This window comes from Aplidium turbinatum, chromosome 18, assembly GCF_918807975.1.
Source record: "Aplidium turbinatum chromosome 18, kaAplTurb1.1, whole genome shotgun sequence".
Classification (NCBI taxonomy): Eukaryota; Metazoa; Chordata; class Ascidiacea; order Aplousobranchia; family Polyclinidae; genus Aplidium; species Aplidium turbinatum.
The window spans coordinates 12,808,491-12,830,114 of record NC_137489.1 but is presented as its reverse complement, the minus strand read 5'-3'; the positions used below and the strand labels follow the sequence as shown (position 1 = coordinate 12,830,114).

The 21,624-nt window shown below is 37.5% G+C and overlaps 1 protein-coding gene across 1 annotated transcript; it reads right to left on the bottom strand.

Annotated features, from left to right (window-relative positions):
• Positions 1 to 1,486: 1,486 nt before the first annotated feature.
• Positions 1,487 to 21,097, bottom strand: LOC145787320 (uncharacterized). The gene is made up of 16 exons (XM_082599042.1): positions 21,005 to 21,097; positions 20,280 to 20,431; positions 15,450 to 15,507; positions 14,579 to 14,676; positions 13,804 to 13,947; positions 13,522 to 13,617; positions 12,503 to 12,699; positions 10,964 to 11,030; positions 10,003 to 10,060; positions 9,260 to 9,330; positions 8,669 to 8,699; positions 7,082 to 7,200; positions 6,257 to 6,760; positions 5,000 to 5,184; positions 4,336 to 4,399; positions 1,487 to 4,120 (listed from the first exon to the last, which is right to left on the bottom strand). Exons 1-16 carry the CDS (start codon positions 21,018 to 21,020, stop codon positions 4,076 to 4,078), a joined length of 1,905 nt encoding a protein of 634 aa, XP_082455168.1. The 5' UTR covers positions 21,021 to 21,097; the 3' UTR covers positions 1,487 to 4,075.
• Positions 21,098 to 21,624: the final 527 nt, after the last annotated feature.

The window sequence follows — 21,624 nt, the reverse complement described above, 5'->3', positions numbered from 1 at the left end:
TATCGTATCAACGGCCCTGAGTAGACAAACAACAATATATCCAATTGGGGTATAACAACCTTAAATTATGCTTACAGAAAAAATATTTCGAGCTGGAAATTTTTCTTAGAGAACACTGGGGGAGGGTGTGACGAAGTTTCAAAAAAGAAATATTTTAAGATAAAATAAACAATGTAGCGTAAAACGGTGATGCTCGAATAAGCAACTAGACTGGCAGGTGGCTATGGGGGCATGCTTCTCAGCAAATTTTCACAATTTTTGTTGTGCTTATTTCTGTGTAGGCTATTTTTGCATTGAGCGAGCGAGAACATTTTGAAAGTAAGAAATTTACATAGGCCTGAGAACGAGCAGCGTTAGGCCTACTGCTTCCGCCGAAGCCGCACTGTTTACAACATTCAATTGTGCTGTACATTGCCTGTAGCTAAGAAAAAGTATCAATAGGAACATTACGTTTTGCTTATATTTGTTCAACCGGTGCGGCCTTGACATTATAATAGTCTACCATTTTGCTTGCATGAGAGAGGTGCACAATATGTGTGTTTTGTTTTAGCGAAGCTTGCCCTGACGTAGGCTGCCCTATATAGTGGATAAAATAGCCCATGGCATTCGTTGAACAAAGTTTGGACACTTCTGCTCTAAAAATAAAAGTAGCCTACCAAGTCGGAGAAGACATCAACAAATGTTAGGCTATGAATTTTGTTTCACAATATTGTAGATACAAAACGACTTGTTTTATCCTGATGCTGCGAGTTCACCGTGGTAATGGCGATTTGCACTAGCTTTCGGAACGCAGTTCCCACACTCCACTCCCGCCTGAAAAAACACCTTAGATAAAAGTTCGGTCTTTAATCATCAATAACAGTGCCTCGCCGACTTTTTACAATCATTGTCAGAGAAAACGATGCGGTACAATTGCGCTTCAAAGAGGCCATTTTCATAAATAGACGGAGTCCAAAGATCAACAACCGTCCCGACATGGAAGAACTACGTCACTTAATCAATTAATCAACTGATTCAACAAAATTTCGCAGCAATAACGCCTAACACAGAAACTCACAGCAGCCTCAAATCAAACAAAAGAGTCGCATAAAACAACGACTCACTGACAACAACATTCGTCATAGCACATTACTAGAAAACTGTGTTCCGAAAGCTGGTGCAATTCGCTATTATCATTTACCACAGCGACCTCACAGCATCAGGCTAAAACAGATCGTTAGTATCTACATAGTGACGTAAGCAAAGATCATGCTGCTAAAAGCGAAACTCAATCTATTGCATATGATTTCTGTAACTACCACTAGCATAACCAGTTAACCGTAGTGCACGATTAGAACACATCAAACAATTTTTTTCTGATCGCATTTTCAACAACAAAACTAATCACTTTGAAACATACGCTAGGATTTGTTCTCATAAACTTAACCTTCAGTTCGTCATAGCCTCACATACTAAGAAATACTTCTACATTTCAATAAACATATCATCAAGACGTTGTTTTCATGTATTTTTCTAAGTTTAGGTTTCCTTCTTGCGGCAAGCGTAAAAAAGATTATGAGATGCATACTTGATATTTCAAACGTCATAAAATATAGGTTCTGGCTTTTTGAAGCAAAATTAAGATAATGAATTGTATTCGACGAAAAGCTGAAAAACACATCAGAAAAAGTGCCTTAATTTCACAATGAATAAAATATCAAGGCTTCGTAAACCTTCATTGAAATTCTGTAGCGTCACACTCTTTAAGCATTGGGATGTAAAATACGTTAAATTTCAGCAGGAAAACGTCACTTTTCAGTAAGAAAAGAACAAATTCAGTAGAACACGTGGAGATCATGATCTTGAACGAATAGCTCGTATGCAAAACAGAAGCAAGCGAATAAAGATTACACCAACAAAACAATTGCGGACGAGAATCAATAATTAACCTTGAAAGACTAAATGATGCTTTAGTTATAGATTGTATAGTATATGAATGAAACCATACAACCCTTTAAAGGTAGAAAAAAAAAACTTTTAGTGGTGATATGAAAAGGTGTTTCACAAAAATAGTGGAACAAAAAATGAATAAAAAGGCATCTCATACTAAAAAGTATTAAAAAAATCACATGTGAGTACTGTACTGTAATTCGTTTGAACAAGAGCATCAGAGAAAATAATTAAGGGCTGAGAAATGAAACTGGCATAAGCTGCATTCTAAATGAGTGCTTTGATGGCTTGGGTATGGATCAGTGGTTCAAATTTAAAGCAACTTTCTCTGTAACCTCAACGAATACAGAATACCAGGATATGGATAGTGGATACCCTGTTAATGAGTTATGTTCCACAGACAAAATCAAAGGTAAAAGACTGGGCCTAAAAATCTTGGTATTTTCAATTCTTACAGCCGTACAACCATCAGAGTGTAAGCAATTTCACACAATCGTTGGATAAAAATATGTCATTGCAAGAGAGTTGCATCATTTTTGAAAAAAAGGGATGAGGGACCTGCAACTCTATGAAATGATCATATGTAAATTTTTATAAAATTTAAACGTGTTTTGTTGAGTATAAGTATAACGAAATAAATTTGATGTAAAAATACGCACCGCACAAACGCAACAGCACCGTGACGGGCTGGGCGGCTCTTACGAAATAACCATCTATTGGAAAGGATATTGAAACGTTAAATTCAATGCGAGCTAGAAACATTCCCATGCATATGGACTGTGAAAAGAATGACAACAGCATAAAGAAGCTGCTTCAACCTACTAAACTCCATCACAACTGTCCTATTCTTTCCACTAGTTGTAAACTTCCAGTGCTGAACGGAATACTGAAAACTTTAAATGTTCATGAGGACATTTAGTTATCTGGTGCTGGCTGCAGTGTTCATCAGATGGGCACTGCACCCAGTGCCAGGAACGTCGAAATATTATAGTTGAATTTTCGTAAGTCGATCTTTGAACGCTCTGGCTATGTAGGCTACGGAGTGGCTGTTACATTGCATAGTCATAAGGTACAGTAAAATATCAATTATTTTTAAATCAGTTGTCGAAAAACTGTTTGGTGTTGGAATAACTTCGATTAATAGGCTTAGTGGTTTATCGAATCGATGTATACCAGAAATTACATCTTAGCACTGCAAGGCTTACAAAAGCAAACATTTTAAAATTGCGCCATGGATCAAACCAAGCAAAATTGTTGTAAACAATTGCCACAAAACTGCACGTGATAAAATTGTGATCGTTGATCATGTGATAAATATCATGAAACTAAAGCATGATGAATGTGATGAGAAAATAATAATGTACCAACAACGCGGTTTTCACACCGATCATCTCAAACCCATCAGGCGAGCAAAGTTATAATTACGTTATAAAACGTCATGTAAAGGACTTTGTCAGTCTAAAGGAATACCTCAGTTAAAGCATTAATTGTTAGCCATTGTAATATATAACAAACGATAGTATTCATTTAACGATATAGATATACAACGCACAATGATAAAAATAGCCAGTTTTGTCGATCGTCATGTATGAAAATACATTCTCTTGTTACTTTAAATTACATCACTTGCTGGGATTCCCTGTAGCACATAAAGCATATTACGGTCAGTCATTTGAAATTACTTTCAAGATTTTAAAGTCAAAGTTTTTGCATAAAAACTGCAAGCATTGATTCATATACGCGTGAATAGAAAGAAATAAAAACTGTGGATATTGTAAATAATAACAATAATAATAATCGATGCGAGTAAGCAAGTAATCTGAAAGCAAGACAACCGTTACATTCTTGATCGAAAAAGCAAAAGCACCGTAAACTAATCAAACTAGCATGCTTAACCTGCGGTCGCTGCTGCGGAAAAGGACAAACAAAATTGAAAATATACGATGGAAAATTAAAGAGCAAAAGACCTGTCTTTCGACGGTTATAAATAAACCATCTGTATTTTAACACTACATTTACCACATTATAAGGTACCGAGGCAGACATTTTTTAAATTTTCTGCGGTTTGTGATAATAAAACTATTTACATTTACTCAATTGTACCCGACGCAAACAAATAAAATGTTACTTTCTAAGGCTTGTTTCTTTAAGTGGTTGAACCGTCACGCTTGAGAAGTGTTGCCATGTCTTTCTGCAAAAAAAAACGAATTTGAAACGTTGTAAGAAAAGTTGTGAATTGGAAAGAAAATCACAGTGGAACATGCCTTAATATGTTAATCGACACCGAAAAGCCTAACTACAAGTGAGACTCCGCAATGCATCATAAGCCTCATGTTGCACGCCTTTCTGTTTCATCGTCTAGTGTAGTTTAACGTCGAAACAGCACGAAAGCCGATAGGCTCCCACCTGCAAAGCCTGGCGAAGTGCTTTTTCATCATCTAGCTCCTTTGACAACCTTTGCATTTCCTTCCTGTACAACAAGTTGAAAGTGATACGTCTCTACGTCACACAACAGCAAAGGTTTGCAACTAGTTTAAATAAGTCGCGGCAATAAAGCGACGTTAAGAAAAACAAATTTGAAGAAATAAAAACCCTTCAGCTGGTTTGTTTTCAAGATGAACTTTGTTATCCTCGTTGCTGAGGATGACTGTATCAACCAGGGGTTCCTACCCGGGGATGCACTCACCATCAAGGGGTGCGCGACCTGTTCCCAGGAAATACGTGGATGCAGAAACATTAGGGTTAGTTATAAAATGTTACAAACTATGCTTGTTTGCAGGGCTTTTACCCAAAATTCTCAATTGTGGACGACTATTAATTTTCTGCCAATCTAGGAAGGGGTTCGAGAATGGGTTGGTAATTTTAAGGTGGAGCCAACAAGTAAAAAAGTTACGAATCACGAACTATTGGAATCCATCATCTTCTAAAAAGGTTTCAAACAGAATAGAGTAGAGGGCCGTTCCATAAACGACGCCAATGCACCAACATCATAAACTTTTACAAGTTTAAGTGATGTTGCTTATCTAGAAAACTATCACATAAAAGATCAATGTCAAGGGTCACAGCTTACACGCTTTCTTGTCGAAAGTTGGCAAAGTGCTCTTTGAAAGCTTTCAATTCTTCTTTCAGTTCATCAATGGATGTTGACGACGGCTTTGCTCCGGTATGAACAGGTTTGATCTTGGGTGGAGGGGGTAATTTGGGCTTCGTTAGGGCCACTGGCTTCTGGGCATCGATGGATGGCTTTTGATTCGGCTAAACGTAACAATGGTGAAATGTTACTTATCTACAAATCAAAGTTTCAAGCTTTATTCTGTTTGGTAAAATCACTACATTAATATAGCGACGGCATTAACTCAGCTTTATCGAGCATTCAGTATCAGTAACACTGTCCAAGAATGGCATATCACGTAAAATAAGTAGAAAAAAAACTTGCCCAGTCATAAGCTGACGATGTTATACTTACAAAACATCTTTAAACAAAAAATCAATATATCAAGATTAGAATCAACTGCAACGTGTGATGCACCATCACGCCAATGAATAGAACGTCAAAAGGTTGCAAGATCAAATATTCATTAACAGTTGTTTGATATGTCGCTGGCATAGATACAAATGCTAATAGGAAAACACGAATGTAATAAGTGGTAAACTCATCCCTCCATAAAAAAGTTCAAAGATTATTGAATTTACAGTCACAGAGGAACACTTGCAAAAAGGCGACTTGCTGTCAGTGCGACAGTTACGAGTTAAACTTTAACAACGAAAAAAACTCTTCATATCAAGACAGTTTAACTTTAAACAGTGCATGTCAACTGCGAAGTCACACAAATTGATAACCCAGACAATACTTGTACTCATTCACAACACATTTGCATCCATCGCTTACGTTTTAAATCATGGCATCTGGTACAACAATCTAACCTCGTTTTGTTACAATAGCAGACACTTTGCTTGCTGAAATAGATTGCACAGTGGCAATACGTTTCGGCTTCATTACAATTAGCACTGTACTTATTACGTATCAAAAGTGGGAAAAGTTAACTCCACTTAACTGTATGAACGAAGTAGGTGTATTTTTGTATAACCAACTGGGTTAATGGGTAAGCCAATGACATGGCGGACCAAGTAACTAAGTCACAAATCTCAAATATTGCAATGGTTTCGCAATGTCTTTCTATTGGTTGAGGCGCTGTGGTTGCATATTGTGAACTATAATTACTGGTTTCTTTGGACTTTTTAGAGTTCTGGATTAAGTTAATGATAAAAAGCAAAAAAATCTATGTCATGCCTCGGCAGAACGTGTACGCACGGTATGTTAACTCACCAGTACTTGATTTACATTGTCAGCTTTGACGTGTCGCTTCAACTCCGGACTGTTTGCTTCAGTGACGGCTTTGAAAGAAATTGGTGGCCGAGCAGGTGCCTGCTTTGGCTTTTGAGGCTGGGCTGGCTTTTGGGGCGGTTGTTGGGTAAGGTTCGATGACGCTGCACTAGGGCTAGGTTTGGGTTCAGGTAGTGGGGTTTTCTCTTCTTCTGCAAGCTTTGATTTTTGAAGGTTTGACAACCAAGCTGGTTTCTCGGGCTCTTCAGTTTTATTAAGAAACGCTGCACCGTCGGGTTTCTTTTGAGACTTTCTTTTCTTTAACTGTACCATCCACGATGGCTTCTCCCCGGGGTCCTCTCCCCCACCCAATGCAGGCATGACCTGAATACCTCGAGTTGGTCCCCGTTTAGGCGACTCTTGAGGCTGAGGTTCTGCTTCAAACTCTTCCGGTTCAGAATCTGGAGATTCTTCAACAGCATCATTTGCTTCTGCGGCTTCGTTTGCCTGATAAATAGAAAATGAAATGAAGTTGGTCATCAAATTCGTCTTGATCACGACCACTGTTAGTACAAAACTACTGCAGATGCTTTATGCCTAATAATTTTACAGAGTTGGTATCGCAAAATTGTGGAGCAATTTTACGCAGTTGGGTACAAAAAATCAGGCTTTTAAGTTTAGAATTAAAAAAAAAAAATTCAAAGTAGGGACAGTAGTGTTAGGTCTATTAAATGTTTATTACTTCAGTTGTTTTTGTATAGTAAAAGTATAATTGTGAATTAATCTGCTCGCTCCATGGTCACTGAGCTCATAAAACATGCTCCCTACCCGCTTCCGACGTTTGGTATCAGCAGGTTTCCTTCTGTTCTTCGGGCCAGCAACTCGTTTGGGATGAGTTAGCTGCCGCTCGTCAGTGGCAGAGCCAATCAACTCCGCAAAATCGGAAGCTGTCAGATTGAAATTTAATGAAGATGTTTTTACTACTATGTACCGACGCAGTGATAATAACGCTTGTTTTTATATAGCGCTGTGTCCATCGCAGAATGCGCTGCTACCCAGCGCTTTACAAATTCGATACCGACAACGCATCGAACCCATGCCTACCGATTCAGAGGTAGGCGCACTAACCACTAAGCCGGTTGATATATAGCATGGCTGATACAGCATTCCGCAAGAAAGTTTGCCGGGTAAATATAACCCGTTAAAATTACCAAATTCTGTATCTCGAAGCTCTTTATGGAATTTGTTTTAAATAAAAATGTATTTCACTGGTTTAAGGATAACGACAACGGTGAAAACGAGTTTTCCACCTTGATTGTATTTGACATAACCAACTCTGCTAATGTTAACCACATTTACAATTGAGTTGCAATAAGATGTTACATGGCCAATTAAAGTTACGGCCTGATTTGTCACATTTTGCAGAAATTTCCAGGTTTTTCTAACTTTGGGCAAACGTTTAAATAAATTTTTCTAAAAATTAGATTTTTACGCTTTCTTTATTCTTTTCCCCAGATGACACAATAGGTTTTAACATCCTCACATGTTGAAAAACAAAGAAAATTTGATTTCAAAGATTTTAGTCAGACTGTTAATTTTCAATAACAGTCTGATTTTGCGTTTTTCAACTTACTTTTTCTCATTTGCTACTGCTTCCCCAAGGCAACAAAAAAGTTTTATGTCATTAGGAAACCGCAAAAAATAAAAACATCTCAAAAAATGTCAGTCAAGCACTAGCAGCAGCTGTAATCAAAATCTGCAAAATGTGACAAAACAGGCCGCATCTCCAGGTGGCCATGGATGTTATAACTATAAAATAACCGATATGACGAAGAGTCCTTTTCACGTCACCTCATCACATGCTCTTTGTGTTAGATGACGTCAATAACAATGCTTTTGGAACAAAATCGTTCAAGGCAAAGTCAAGGCAATGAACGAAATCACAATCATATAGAGTTATAGACGGGCACTCACTTTCTTACAATTCATCTTTTATGGTAATCAATCTCGTGAAATTCAGCGAGCTGTTTTAAATGTGCATGAAGAACAAAAATAAATGCTGTACGACATATTGACATTGCAAGCGTGAAAATCCAACACCATTGAGATGTTGGTAAATACGATTAAGCACACCATACAGCATCGCAAGTCGGTGTCATCATCTGCAAGTTTCGTAATACCACTCTAACTGATAATAATAGGGCACTACAGTAAATAATTTATGGTTTGGACAAATTCGGAACGTATTCAGGATTTCAGGTAGGTTTGGCTTTTCCAGCCGTTACGTAAGTTGAAGAAATCCCAACAATTCTACCTAAAAAAGTACCAGAACTAGCGATATTGTAGGAATGAGCACGACATGGTTCAGTTGTTTCAATCAGCAGCATTCAAGCATGACCATAAATTCAAGCTCACCTGCATTGCCTCCGCTTTCTTGCACAGCCACCTAAATTAAAAGAGAATTTAGTTAAACCATTCTTACTTGAGAACGTAAAGACTAGGTTCGATGATTTACAAAGCCCATTCAAATCTATTGCCGAACGCTATGGTGAAATTAATGCTCATGTTACTTGGAATACAAGACGTTATCCTTTCAGCATAATAGTTTTTTTTTTCACAATACACCTTAACTGTTAAGAATTCCATCACATAAGAAACTAGCTGTTGGGTTGAGCTTTGTTGTATTGTTTTGTTGATTTTTTCTTCGTCTGCTTCAAGCATGCATGCAAAGTTTGGTGGGCTTATGAAATCACCGTTTCAGCTTACAAACCAAGGAACAGCCTACAAACAGCAGGTCAATCGCTGAAAAGATTGACACACTCAAACACAAATGATTCTTGGATCTTGTTGAATTAAAACATATTGCCGGTGAATGATTGGAATTTAGAGCAATGAATAAAAATCATGAACTTTGAAATGTGCAAAGACCGAAACAAAGTTTATCAAAAAAACTAAGAATTACTTTGTTTTTCTTTTTATTGTTACAACAAAGATGTATATTCTTACTTGAGAATCCACGTTTGTAGCAGGAGCTTGGGCTGGAGGAGACTCCGGTCTTTCTTGTGTGATCAATTGACCTGAAATGTACATAGCAGTGATGGCCTGTGGAAGACTATGAAACAAAAGATGATTTTGTCAACCCTGAACAACCGCATTGACTGTGACAATTGAAAGTACCATACGGTATTCAGCTAGCAAAAAAAACAAAGTAACAAAGCCGAAAACGCAGAACCCATAACTCTGGCTTTATGATCAGTGTTGAGTGTCCCCAATCAAACTTCTTTAAATTAAAAAACGCAATAGCTGACAATCGCCATTTCAAAACCACGAAATGGCCCATTTCGGTGAGTCCAAATCGGTGAGTTCCCTATTCGGTGAGAGCCTTTTTCGGTGAGAGCCCTATTCGGTGATTTTTTTTTAATTGTTGGGTACCGTAGCCTAATTAATTATCATTGCCGTTATAGGGTTAGAGGATAGGGGTTAAGGGTTAGGGGTTTGGGTTAAGGGTTGCAGGTTAGGGTCTTATTTCAACGTTTAGCGATGTTAAAACGATGTAAAGGCGGCAATGATAATTAGGCTACGGTACCCGATAATTTTCAAAAAAAATTTCAAAAAAATCAACGAATAGGGCTCTCACCGAAAAAGGCTCTCACCGAAAAGGCTCTCACCGAATCGGACTCACCGAATAGTAGCAGACCCTCAAAACCAAGGCACTTCCAACAGTGAATTACTCTCTCTGCATCTCTCACCTTCTTCTTCTTCTTCAATTTCTGGCTTTTTGTCCACAGATGTTTTGTCGGTAGTTTCCTATTACCAATTTTTTTGTCATTAAAAACCAGCTAATAACGTCGACGAATAAGTCAATTTGTTTGCAAGATTGCACCGGTTAAAACTAATCAATCACAATACTGGCTATATTTAAAAATTATGACTATATCCTAAATACAAAGCACATATTAAGCTACATAATATGCTAAATACGGAATAGTCATTCTTTTTCTGCAAATGAAAATAAATGACTACTCTACTAGCAATTATTTTGTCCATGACAAGTTGAACAAGTCGGGTTGGCACCAGCTAAAACTGGTTATAACCGCATAGTAAAAGCAGACAAGCAGTTTTTTTTATTTACAATAACTCATGTGTGCAATGGACAAAAAAACCTTCGCAAGCGAATTTAAGGTGCCAAGGTTTAACAAGTGCATTAATTGAAAAACGTGCTGAGCTGTAATCGCAAGCTCAAAGTCGAAATGCTTGAGGCTCAATGGCTGGGCAACCGCCAGTGGGTTTGGAAAAGAACAATCCTCCACAAAAAAATCTTTACGTTAATTCAACTTCAGCAGACGTTGAACACATGTGAAAAAAACTAAATGTGTGTAGCCGACTAAGTTCTCACCAAGTTTAGTTGACCAAGATAGCTCATAAAGCGAAACGAAAAAGCGGAACAGAAAAGACTACTTGAAATGTAAAGTTCGCGTTGTCTCCAATGAAAACAGTGGTCTCGTGATGACGTGATTATTACTAAGTTGCGTTTTATGTTTGATGAAAGGAAACAAACTTGTCTTTTCAATGATATTTTTTGTGTGGTCAGCTCAAAGTGAAACATTTGAAAAACTAAGACGCGTTCCACATCATATTCGCATAACAACTTGTTCAAAGCCAAAGTTATTAACCGAATCTGATAAGTTACTTTATACTTATTTCTCACACCTTTTTTTTGCCTTCATCAGGAGGTATTAGCTCGACAAAATTGTCAGGAAAAACTCCATGGCGCTTTCTATAAAAACAAATCTGTCAATAGCAGTAGTTTACTTACTTAGCAGCGGAAACGATACGGTTAATCATGGATCATCGAGTGAAAACTATATAAGTAGATTGCACAAATCGTTTATAGCTTCTTCCTAATTTTTTACCAAACATTAATATAAAAGGGGCCTTTATGAAGTCTTATATACCGTACAGTAGTAACAAAAAGAAATATACATGACGATAAGCATAAGCGAAACACACAAAGTAGTTACTGTATGCTAAAACACTTGGCTTGATGGTCAATGATCATGTGTGGGAGTTTTGGGCATATTTTAGGAGTCGCCTAAAGTCTGACGCAAATAGACTCGCATGAGACGTTTAAACAATGTAAAAACCAAACCAGCATCCACCTCTGTTCAGTAAGTCATATCAAAACCTAAAACTCTTATCAACGATATAAAGTTCAAACAGAAAAAGTCAACAATGTGTTGTTTGAAAACCTTTTCTTTCGACTAACAAGTTAATATTACGCCCCTGTATTGTATGTACCTTACTGCTTTGAGATTGAGATGTAAAGTAATTAAGTTTGACAGCTGAATAAAAACCTACAACACTAGCTCAAAGCCTTTACATCCACAAATATCACTGTGAAAGAAACAGTCAAACTAGTTGCTAAAATAAAATCATTTTGAAACATTTCGTTTCAACATCAAAGCGATTTCGTTTCGTTGTCAAAACGCATCACAATTTCATATAGGTGGGTCGTAAACAATATTCTTCAAAGATCTAATAGTTTGTTAGACACACTTCGTATTGGCGCCCCTCAGTCACGATTTCGTTTCGAATTCAGTTGTCTTGCGACAAATTACGCTCTGTTTATTTCAACCTGCTTTTCTTGAAAGAAAGTTTATTTCGTGCAACGAAAACTTATTTCGAACAGCCCCAGGAGCCCGTCATGATCGTCACTGCAGCGTCAGAATATTGGCTGTCAGTTGTCACTGTAGAGCTGATCACTCTAGTGTGGACCTCTTTCAAACACATATGAAATGTGCACACACACGGGAAATATAATGACCGCTGCATGAATAAGATGAAGTGACTCCCTCTTATAAGTGGGTGATATCATGGCCCTAACTAAAGAAGTAGTTCTGTTGACTAGATTTGTCACGCACCATTTGAGAGTACAGAAGTTACCAGCTCATCGAAGTACGCAGTAACAAACAATTGTGGAATACAAAAATTGAACCAGCAATGAATGGTATCTAATAGTTTTTCAGTAACTCTACAAAAATATGAAAAAAGCTTTATATTTTTAACTTTGCTTTGTCGAAATATAATCACATGTACTGGTCCAGTTTTAATCCGGTGATGTCCCCCCGTTACCGAGGATGGCAATAATGGTTGCCAACACTGCGATATCTACCAAAGGAATCAATAAGCTTGTATTAGAACAAGACAACTAATACCGTGTTCAATTTTATTAGCTTCCACAATCCATACCTTCCATCGCTGTCAGTAACTTCTCCTTCCCACCAACCAGGATCCTCACAATCCTTGCTCGTAATCACAATGACGTCACCAACTTTGAGTGACAGCTCGTCATCTGTGCCTGCTGGGTAGTCAAAAGTAGCCCGGCATCTTTCTACATGCGGATGCGACTGCTTGCTCGTCAACACTGTCGCTTCCACAAAAGGCTCCTTTTTAAATGGGAAACTTTAAGTCATTGAAGAGACTTGTATTGCAGTGAATGCGGGCGGCTCATTACAGGCTTAATAGGGTTCGAAAGTTAAACAATTGGATTGCTGGACTCTACAAGAATGTCATTTGTGTGCAGCTGATCTATGAGCATTGCGGTGAGGTGGCGTTTGCTTTGACTTTTGGCTGTCATTGGCAGGCAGTTATGACCAAGCATTGTTAAAAGAAATTTAGGCCTAATTGACAGACAAATTAAAGTCTTAAAATCTGTTCTTTATAAGTGCAACCAAAAGTGGCCACGATATAAAAATTAAGATAGAAACAAGGAATGCGATTATTGCAAAAATAAAAAAAAAACGCCTCTAGCCAATAAAACAACCATAAATTTTACCGAAGACTAACCATCTATTATAAAAATGCTACGGTACGGTAATTGAATCTTCAAATTGAAACATAAGCAACTCTACAGCAATATCAACAATGCCAAACAAAGCATTGATAGGCCACTCGTTGGCCATCCCCATATATCAAACCAGTAGGATCACATTTCTCTTTATTGTACGTACTCCAAAGAGGTCTAATGCTTAAAATACATCACAAACTTTTCTCGATAAAAAAATGTGCCAAATTGAACTCATATAATACTGAGTATGGAAGATGGTATGAAAATGCTCTCTTGAAAGTGTAGTTACTTTGACACTTGCGCAGCAAAGTTCACTTCAAAATTCAAGAACTTCAACGGGTCATGTTCGACTGGTACTAGTAATAATGCAAGACAGGTAGTTGCAATCTTAAGCAATCAGTCAGTTCATCATGATGCGTACCTGTATTTTATCTTCAGCTTTTTTCGTGTCCGATGCATCACCAGCAACAAAGCTAGGGCCATCCACGGTAGCATTTTCACCTTTAACTTCTATGTTCTAAGTTGAAAAAGGGCGAAGTTATTCATTACAGAAATAGAAAAATACAAGAATATGATGAAATCATTTTTACAGTAAAAGAAGCTCCAAGAAATATGAAGCTATCAAGGACTGCTCAGCGACAATCGCTAAAAACCGATTTTATTGTTTGGATCTCAAAAGATTGCTAAAATGCAATTTGAGCACCTGGTTTGATGGAATTTGATCGTGAGCGTCTTCACTTTTCGGACCTTCATTTGTTGCATCACTCTTGGTGTATGACTCAACAAAATTAGTAGGAAAGAGACCTTCCTTGCCATTTAAACGACCTCTGGCCCAACCTGGCTCCATCTAATGTAAATTTTTGATATTGTGAAACAGTTAAGGAATTTGTACTTTAAACAAACTTTCTACCAAACTAATTTGAAAGCTTAATTCTAAACAGAAATTGCTACACAATCTTTTACACACCAATAATATGAATCTGCTCGTTTGGAATGAATGCATGAGATAGGAGTTAATCCTTCCTAATACACCTACTCAGTACTCATCCGCCACGTTGGTTAGCGCGTGACTTCGTGATCAAAGAAGCTTTAAGATCAAGCAGAGCTGATTCGACTCTCGAGGTCTGCAATTGAGCAACGCACGTTAAGGACTGCTCTCCATTCAGCGGCATATAATGGATGGAATAATTCCCCGGCAACAACACTTTAATAATCGGAAACTTCACTTTGTCAACCTCGGTAACCGGGCCTGCGTCAGTGGTTCAAAGCATCTACATTCTACAAGTATACGAAACTGCCAGGATTAAGCTCTTAAAAAAGCTTTCCCAGTCCGAGGATTAAGTTTCAATCAATCAGTTTATAATGAAATTTAGTTCAAGAAGCTAATATTTCTATGTATGGTATCGTACTTTTAAAAAAAGGGAAAAGCAACTGTATTAGCATTAACAAATATCAAGTGACAACATTTTCGTTATTACATCATCTAAAACTTCCACAATGTCTCCACTTGTGAGAGCCAATTCATCCAGCTGTGTTGAGTCGTACGTGTGGGTAACTTTAACTAAACGTATTGGTTCTGCAACAACATAACAATATCAAATTGAGGCAAAGATTTTTCAGCAAAATTAATAAACCAATCAACTTGCCTGCATAAAAAATGAAACAAAAACATGTTCAATCCAAAAAGACCGCATAGTAGTCAAGGCTGTAAAAACACTCATCAGTCATGTTATCCAAGATTAGGTTGGTTTATGAACATCACATTTGTTTTTTGTTAAAATCATAAGTCATAATAATGATCCCCTTAGCATAAGAAGAAGCATAGGAAGGAAAACTCCAAATTTCAACATGAAAATATAGTATAGGAATAAAAACAACTGTACAATACCGAACACCATACTAATACACAGGTAGACACTGCAAAGAGTCAGGTAGCACATGAAAAAGATATGATATAGCTTGTGGTGAAGTTGTACCTGCATAGCTAGTGAAAATTTTAATTTGAGCTCTTGCAACTAAAAAGAGAGATAAATACTACGATGTAGATCACGATGCACCACAGTTGCTAATGAAATCAATCAAGACAACAACGTGATACCTACCAAACATGATATACAAGTACTTGTATAGTATTGCAACACACCACCATTAAGGCATAGCTACACTTAAAGCATATCAAGAAATAATTTATTATTGAAAAGAAAATTTAAAAAACACAGTTTTAAAAATGATTTTACTCAAAGCAGTAACTACCATAATCAAGGCCAAGGTGTTAAAAATTTAAACACGATGACGAACTAGCCAAAACTGCCATGTCATATTAAATTTATGGTATACAGTTTTTGTTACCTTTTTTAGATGTTTCAACAGGCGTAATGTTAGTGGCAGCACTTTTATCGTCTTCAAGCTGAAAAAAGTTAAAAAAATAGGAATGTTTTGTAGTAAATACGTGATGCATCGTATAATCTGATTTAAGCATTATTCAAGTTTTTTTCAGGCAGTTTTAGTGTGTGTGAAAGGAAACTAACGAATTGTCAAATTAAACATTTTTAGTATGAAACTTAGTGGTAATTGCATCCATGTAAAACTGCAAGAGCAAATATCCAAATATTTAGTGCCAAGACATAATTAATCAAACTTCATATTAATTCCACAAAAACATTGTAGAAGTTGCAAATAACACGGCCGAATGCATCACAACAAAGTAAGAACAATAACAATGACAAACCTGAAAAGTCAAGCGCTGTCTTCTTAGAGGTTTCTTACCAAAGCAATCACCAGCCACAAACTCATTGGACTTGCGCTTATTTATTCAAATAACATTTCGTCATGTTTAAATGAGCATGTTGACGTGTTATTGCTTTAAGTTGCATTGTAATTTACGTTGTTGCTGATTGCTTCGTTGCTGATTGCTTTGTTACGTTGCCTTAAGTTCCTTTGTCGTTTTTACTGGTGTTTATTTTCAGTCTCAATTCAGTTTGCAGTTTATGTCGTCAGAACAACCTAGTTGCATTTTAGCGTAATAAACTTCTTAATAGAGGAATTGTAGATGGTTTCACTACATTTTATTACGCTAATAAAGTATGGATCTAAAAGACTTGCGCCCTAGACTCTTAGCTGCGGACCCGCAAAGTAAAGACGCTAAACGACAATGGGTGCATTGGTACAAGTCTTTTACAATTTATCTAGAAAAGCTCGGAGAAGTTTCAGCTGAAGACAAGTTGAATTTGCTTATAAATCACATAGACGCTTCAATATATGAACTGGTGTGTGAGACAACAAATTATGATGAAGCTATCGAACAACTGAAGCGCCTTTTTGAAAAGGTTTCTAACCCCATGTTTTCTCGATTTGTTTTAAAAACTAGGAAGCAGAAGCCAGATGAATCACTAGACGAGTACATGCAGACCTTAAAGCGATTGAGCCTCTCCTGTGACTTTCGGGCCGTATCGGCAGTTGCGCATAAAGAGGAAGCTATACGTGACTCGTTTATCGCTGGGATTTCGTCAAATCACATTAAACAACGCTTGCTAGAGGAGAAAAATGCTTCGCTACAACAAACTTTTGATAAAGCTCGATCCTTAGATGATGCCCAAACGTTTTGCAATCGTGTCGAAATGACTGCGAGCCAGACTCCGTCTTCACTTGATTGTGGCGCAACAGCTTTTGAAACACGTCCTACCTTTAAAATTGAAGATTCTTCAGATAAGGAAGAAAGCTCAGATGTTAGCGCCGCGTTGGTTGAAAAGTGTAACTATTGCGGAAATAGGCGACATAGTAGAAGATATTGCCCTGCTCGTGAAGTTATTTGTTTCAAATGTTCTAAAAAAGGTCATTTCTCAAAAGTTTGTCGTCTTTCCAGGGTAAATCGAAAACCTATTTATTCATCTGCTTCTACTCCACGAGATGTCATTATGAATATGACAACCGAATCTTTCGACACCCACGCAAAGGTCAACGTCCCTGTTACAGTTAACGGAGTTCAAGCCAATGCTCTCATCGACACTGGCTCTACCCTTTGTCACATGAGCGACCGTTTAAGAAAGCGTCTAAATCTAAATCTTGAAGAAAGTGAATGCCGCATTGGTTTAGCCGTGAAAGGATGTTCATCGCAAAGTTTAGGAATCTGTAACGTAAAAGTCGCGCTTTTTGGACAAGAGTATGATAATGTAGGAGTCACTGTTTTGAAAAATTTGCTGACCGACCTAATTATCGGACAAACTTTTATGAAACAGCACAAAAGCGTGAACATTCAATTTGGAGGGCCTATGCCAACGTTACAGATCGGAGCATTAGAAGCTATTAAAACGTCTACTTCAATACAGCTTTTCAAACACTTAAGGAAGGAGTGCCATCCGATTGCTACAAAGCCTAGAAAGTATTCTCAAGCCGATAGAAGTTTTATCTCTTCAGAGGTGCAGCGACTTTATAAGGAAGGTTTAATTGAGCCGAGTCGTTCGCCATGGCGAGCACAACCTCTTGTGGTCACTCAAGAAAATCACAAAAAGCGTATGGTCATCGATTTTAGCCAAACCATAAACAAATTCACTTGTTTGGACGCGTATCCTTTACCTCTTATGTCAGACGTAGTGAACAATGTTGCTAGGAACAGCATCTATACAACGCTAGATTTAAAAAGTGCGTACCACCAGGTAGAAGTTCCTCTGCAAGATCGAAATTACACTGCTTTCGAAGCCGATGGAAGCTTGTGGCAATGGAAGAGAACGCCGTTTGGTCTAACGAATGCAGTGCCTGGTTTTCAACGGATAATGGACAACATTATCAAAGACTACGAGTGCAAAGGTACGTACGCTTATCTTGACAATATTACCATTTGCGGGAAAACCCAAGAAGAGCACGATCAAAATTTATCAAAATTTCTTGCAGTAGCTCGAGAATGCAATCTAACTTTCAATGAAGCAAAAAGTACTTATTCGGCAGATACAATCGACTTGCTTGGATATAGAATCTCTAAAGGTACTTTAAGTCCTAACCCCGAAAGAGTGGAATCTTTACTAAAAATCCCGCCTCCAAAAAGTAGTAAACAACAGCAGAGGATTGTCGGTTTATTTGCGTATTATGCGCAATGGATTTCGCGTTATTCTGACAAGATTCAGCCTCTAATTCGAAACACTACCTTTCCTCTGAATGATGCAGCCCTAAACTCTTTCGCGACGTTGAAAGCTGAATTGGCTCAAGTTACGCTTGGGGTGATAGATGAAGAAATTTCATTTACAGTAGAAACTGACGCATCTGACATTGCCATTTCAGCCACTTTAAATCAGAACGGGCGACCCGTTGCTTTTTTTTCCAGGACACTCAACAAAAGTGAAAAGGTTCACTCAAGCATAGAGAAAGAAGCGACGGCAATTATCGAAGCCATTCGAAAATGGAGTCATTTTCTAGCGGGACGCCGATTCAAACTTGTCACAGATCAAAAATCGGTGGCATTCATGTACAACAGCAACAACCATGGCAAGGTAAAAAACGCAAAAATTTTGAGATGGCGACTGGAACTATCACAGTACGATTATGAAATTGTTTATCGAGCAGGGAAGTATAATACTGCTCCCGACACTTTATCTAGAGTGTATTGTGCAACTATGATGGACAATTCGTTGTATGAAATTCATGCGGCCTTATGCCACCCTGGAGTAACTCGCATGCATCATTATGTTAAAACAAAGAATTTGCCTTATTCTATTGATGACATCCGTAAAATGACATCCGCTTGTGAAATTTGTGCTGAGTTGAAACCTAAGTTCTACAAGCCAATTGAAATTCCATTGATAAAAGCTACGCAACCTATGGAGCGCTTAAGCATCGATTTCAAAGGACCTTTACCTTCTGCTACGAATAACAAATACATTCTGACTGTAGTAGATGAGTACTCTCGATTTCCTTTCGCCTTTCCTTGTAGTAAAGTAGACACTGAAACTGTAATCTCGTGCATGTCTAGTCTTTTTGCAATGTTTGGTAAATGTGGTTATGTGCATTCGGATAGAGGTGCATCGTTTATGTCTAAGGATTTTGTGTCTTACATGTACAGTTTGCGTATTCCTACCAGCAGAACCTCTATATACAATCCACGGGCTAATGGCCAATGCGAAAGATACAACGACGTAATTTGGACTTCTGTAAAACTTGCTTTGAAAACTCGAGATCTTCCTATTTCTAAATGGGAGTGTGTTCTACCTGATGTTTTACATTCTATGCGCTCTTTATTATGTACTGCAACAAACGTGACGCCACACGAGCGATTTTTTAATTTTCAGCGTCGTTCAAGTCTAGGTCTTTCCATACCTACTTGGGTTAAATGTCCTCAAAAGGTTTTATTGAGACGACACGTTCGTGCTAGCAAGTATGAACCGCTTGTCGAAGAAGTGGAAATGACTCATGCAACTCCGAACTACGCGCACGTTCGTTTCGCGAACGGACGCGAAACCACAGTGTCAATTCGTGACATCGCTCCAACTGCTCGTGGTGGCCTTGACGAGTCGACTCCTAGTTTGCCGGATCCCGGGAGTCCAAACGAAGGGATAAACAATCCATCTGTCGAAATTCCCGAACAAATAACAACTAATAATGAGTCTGTCAATGAAGATGCTCCTGCCCCGTCATCGGAAACTCATATACCGACTGATTCCAGCGAGCGCCCCATGCCCCGGCGCTCATCTCGTTCAAGGCGACCGCCAAACAGATTTGTAAATTAATTAAATGTATTTAATGTATTAGCGCCTTTAATTTTTGTTGATCCCTATTGATAATCTATGGAAGGGGTGAATGACGTGTTATTGCTTTAAGTTGCATTGTAATTTACGTTGTTGCTGATTGCTTCGTTGCTGATTGCTTTGTTACGTTGCCTTAAGTTCCTTTGTCGTTTTTACTGGTGTTTATTTTCAGTCTCAATTCAGTTTGCAGTTTATGTCGTCAGAACAACCTAGTTGCATTTTAGCGTAATAAACTTCTTAATAGAGGAATTGTAGATGGTTTCACTACACATGTATCTGATGATTGCTTCAGCACGAAACTGAAGACACCAGAAGTGTGCACTGTGCAACTTTATTTACATTTTACTGATACAGTATATAAACCCTTGATTAGAATAATAGTCAACACTCTATATATTATTGAGTTGGATTTAAATATTTTATTGCCAAACTGAAACAGATTCCAAACCTTAACAAAGTTGTCAGGAAAAACGCCTTTCTTTCCATTCAGAATCCCTTCACACCATCCTGGTTCAATCTGCTTTACATCAGTCAACACATCTCCTGCTTGCAGTGTTAGTTCATCTGGAGCAGTTGCCTCATACTCAAACTGAACAATAGCTGAAAAAGAGATTGCAATGGATCACCTGGTATTCTTCCTACAATGCTTTAAAACTAAATACGTGATATCACTTGTCGTGATATGCATTTGGGGCTAAGGGTCTATCCTTTTATCATTCCAGCTTCTCGATGTTTCCGGACTACACTGTTAGGCTGCTAGAGAGCAGCCAACCTTTGATTTCATCATCCAAGGCATGCAGATCTTCATCATTGATATGATACCAATTGAAAAAGATTCCCAATATAATTTAAGTGATAGAGAACCACAAATGACATTGATGTTCGACTTGTGAATAGCACAAGTTTCACTGGCGGGCACTGGGCAAATAGGCAATTGGATTTTTTAAAATTACAATTAGAATAATAACTGCAGGATGTGTAATATATTTTGAATATTGTCTTAATCTTTACTGTGTTCAAAATACATGTAGTTTTACTAGCTTCAATTAAATTAAATATTTTTGAAACCTCACATTATATATATATACTGTAATACTGTTAAGCTCAAGAAAAAACAGATATACAAAAAATACATATGAGCTATGTAGCAAAATAGAGTCATAGATGTCTCACCTTTCAATTTTGTCATTTTATGACATTCAATGCAGATATTTAAAGCATTCAAATTGTGACCAACAAAGGATCACACACTGCAATAACTTAACCTTTCAACATAAATCAGTAAATGTGCATAATGAGATTAACTGTGCCACAACAAATATAACTAAAACTTCCAAATTGGTTACACAATAATTAGTAAAATTAGGATTATAGATGAGATTTAACTTCAGTTGTAGCCTAATCAATATGGCTTTTGACTTCACAACATTAATTAATTAACACTTAAACAATCTCATTTTCCAGGAAAAAATCATGATAGTTTATAAATTGCAATCTCAAAATGTTTTGTATTGTAGAATGTAGACACCCGAAAAACTCGGATGTTTTAAGACTTGGTTTCGTTGATTAATGCACAATTTTACAAAAAAAATTGTATTACACATCAAGCTTCTGCAACAAAACAAACTACTTTTTTATGCAATCTTTACGAATGACTATTAAATAAAATATAAAAACCTATGAATGAATAACAGGTTCATGCTGACATAATGCTGCTGACAGATTGATGCTAACATAATGCAATGTTGAAAAACATGTTAAAAATAATTTGCTTCAGGGTTAAAACTGATAAA

Excerpts from the sequence above, each read along its gene's own strand:
- LOC145787320 (XM_082599042.1), bottom strand. Across the intron at positions 5,185-6,256 it reads ACAATGTAAATCAAGTACTG|CCGAATCAAAAGCCATCCAT; the intron begins GTGAGTTAACAT and ends TGTTACGTTTAG. Across the intron at positions 4,121-4,335 it reads CACTTCGCCAGGCTTTGCAG|AAAGACATGGCAACACTTCT; the intron begins GTGGGAGCCTAT and ends TTTTTTTTGCAG.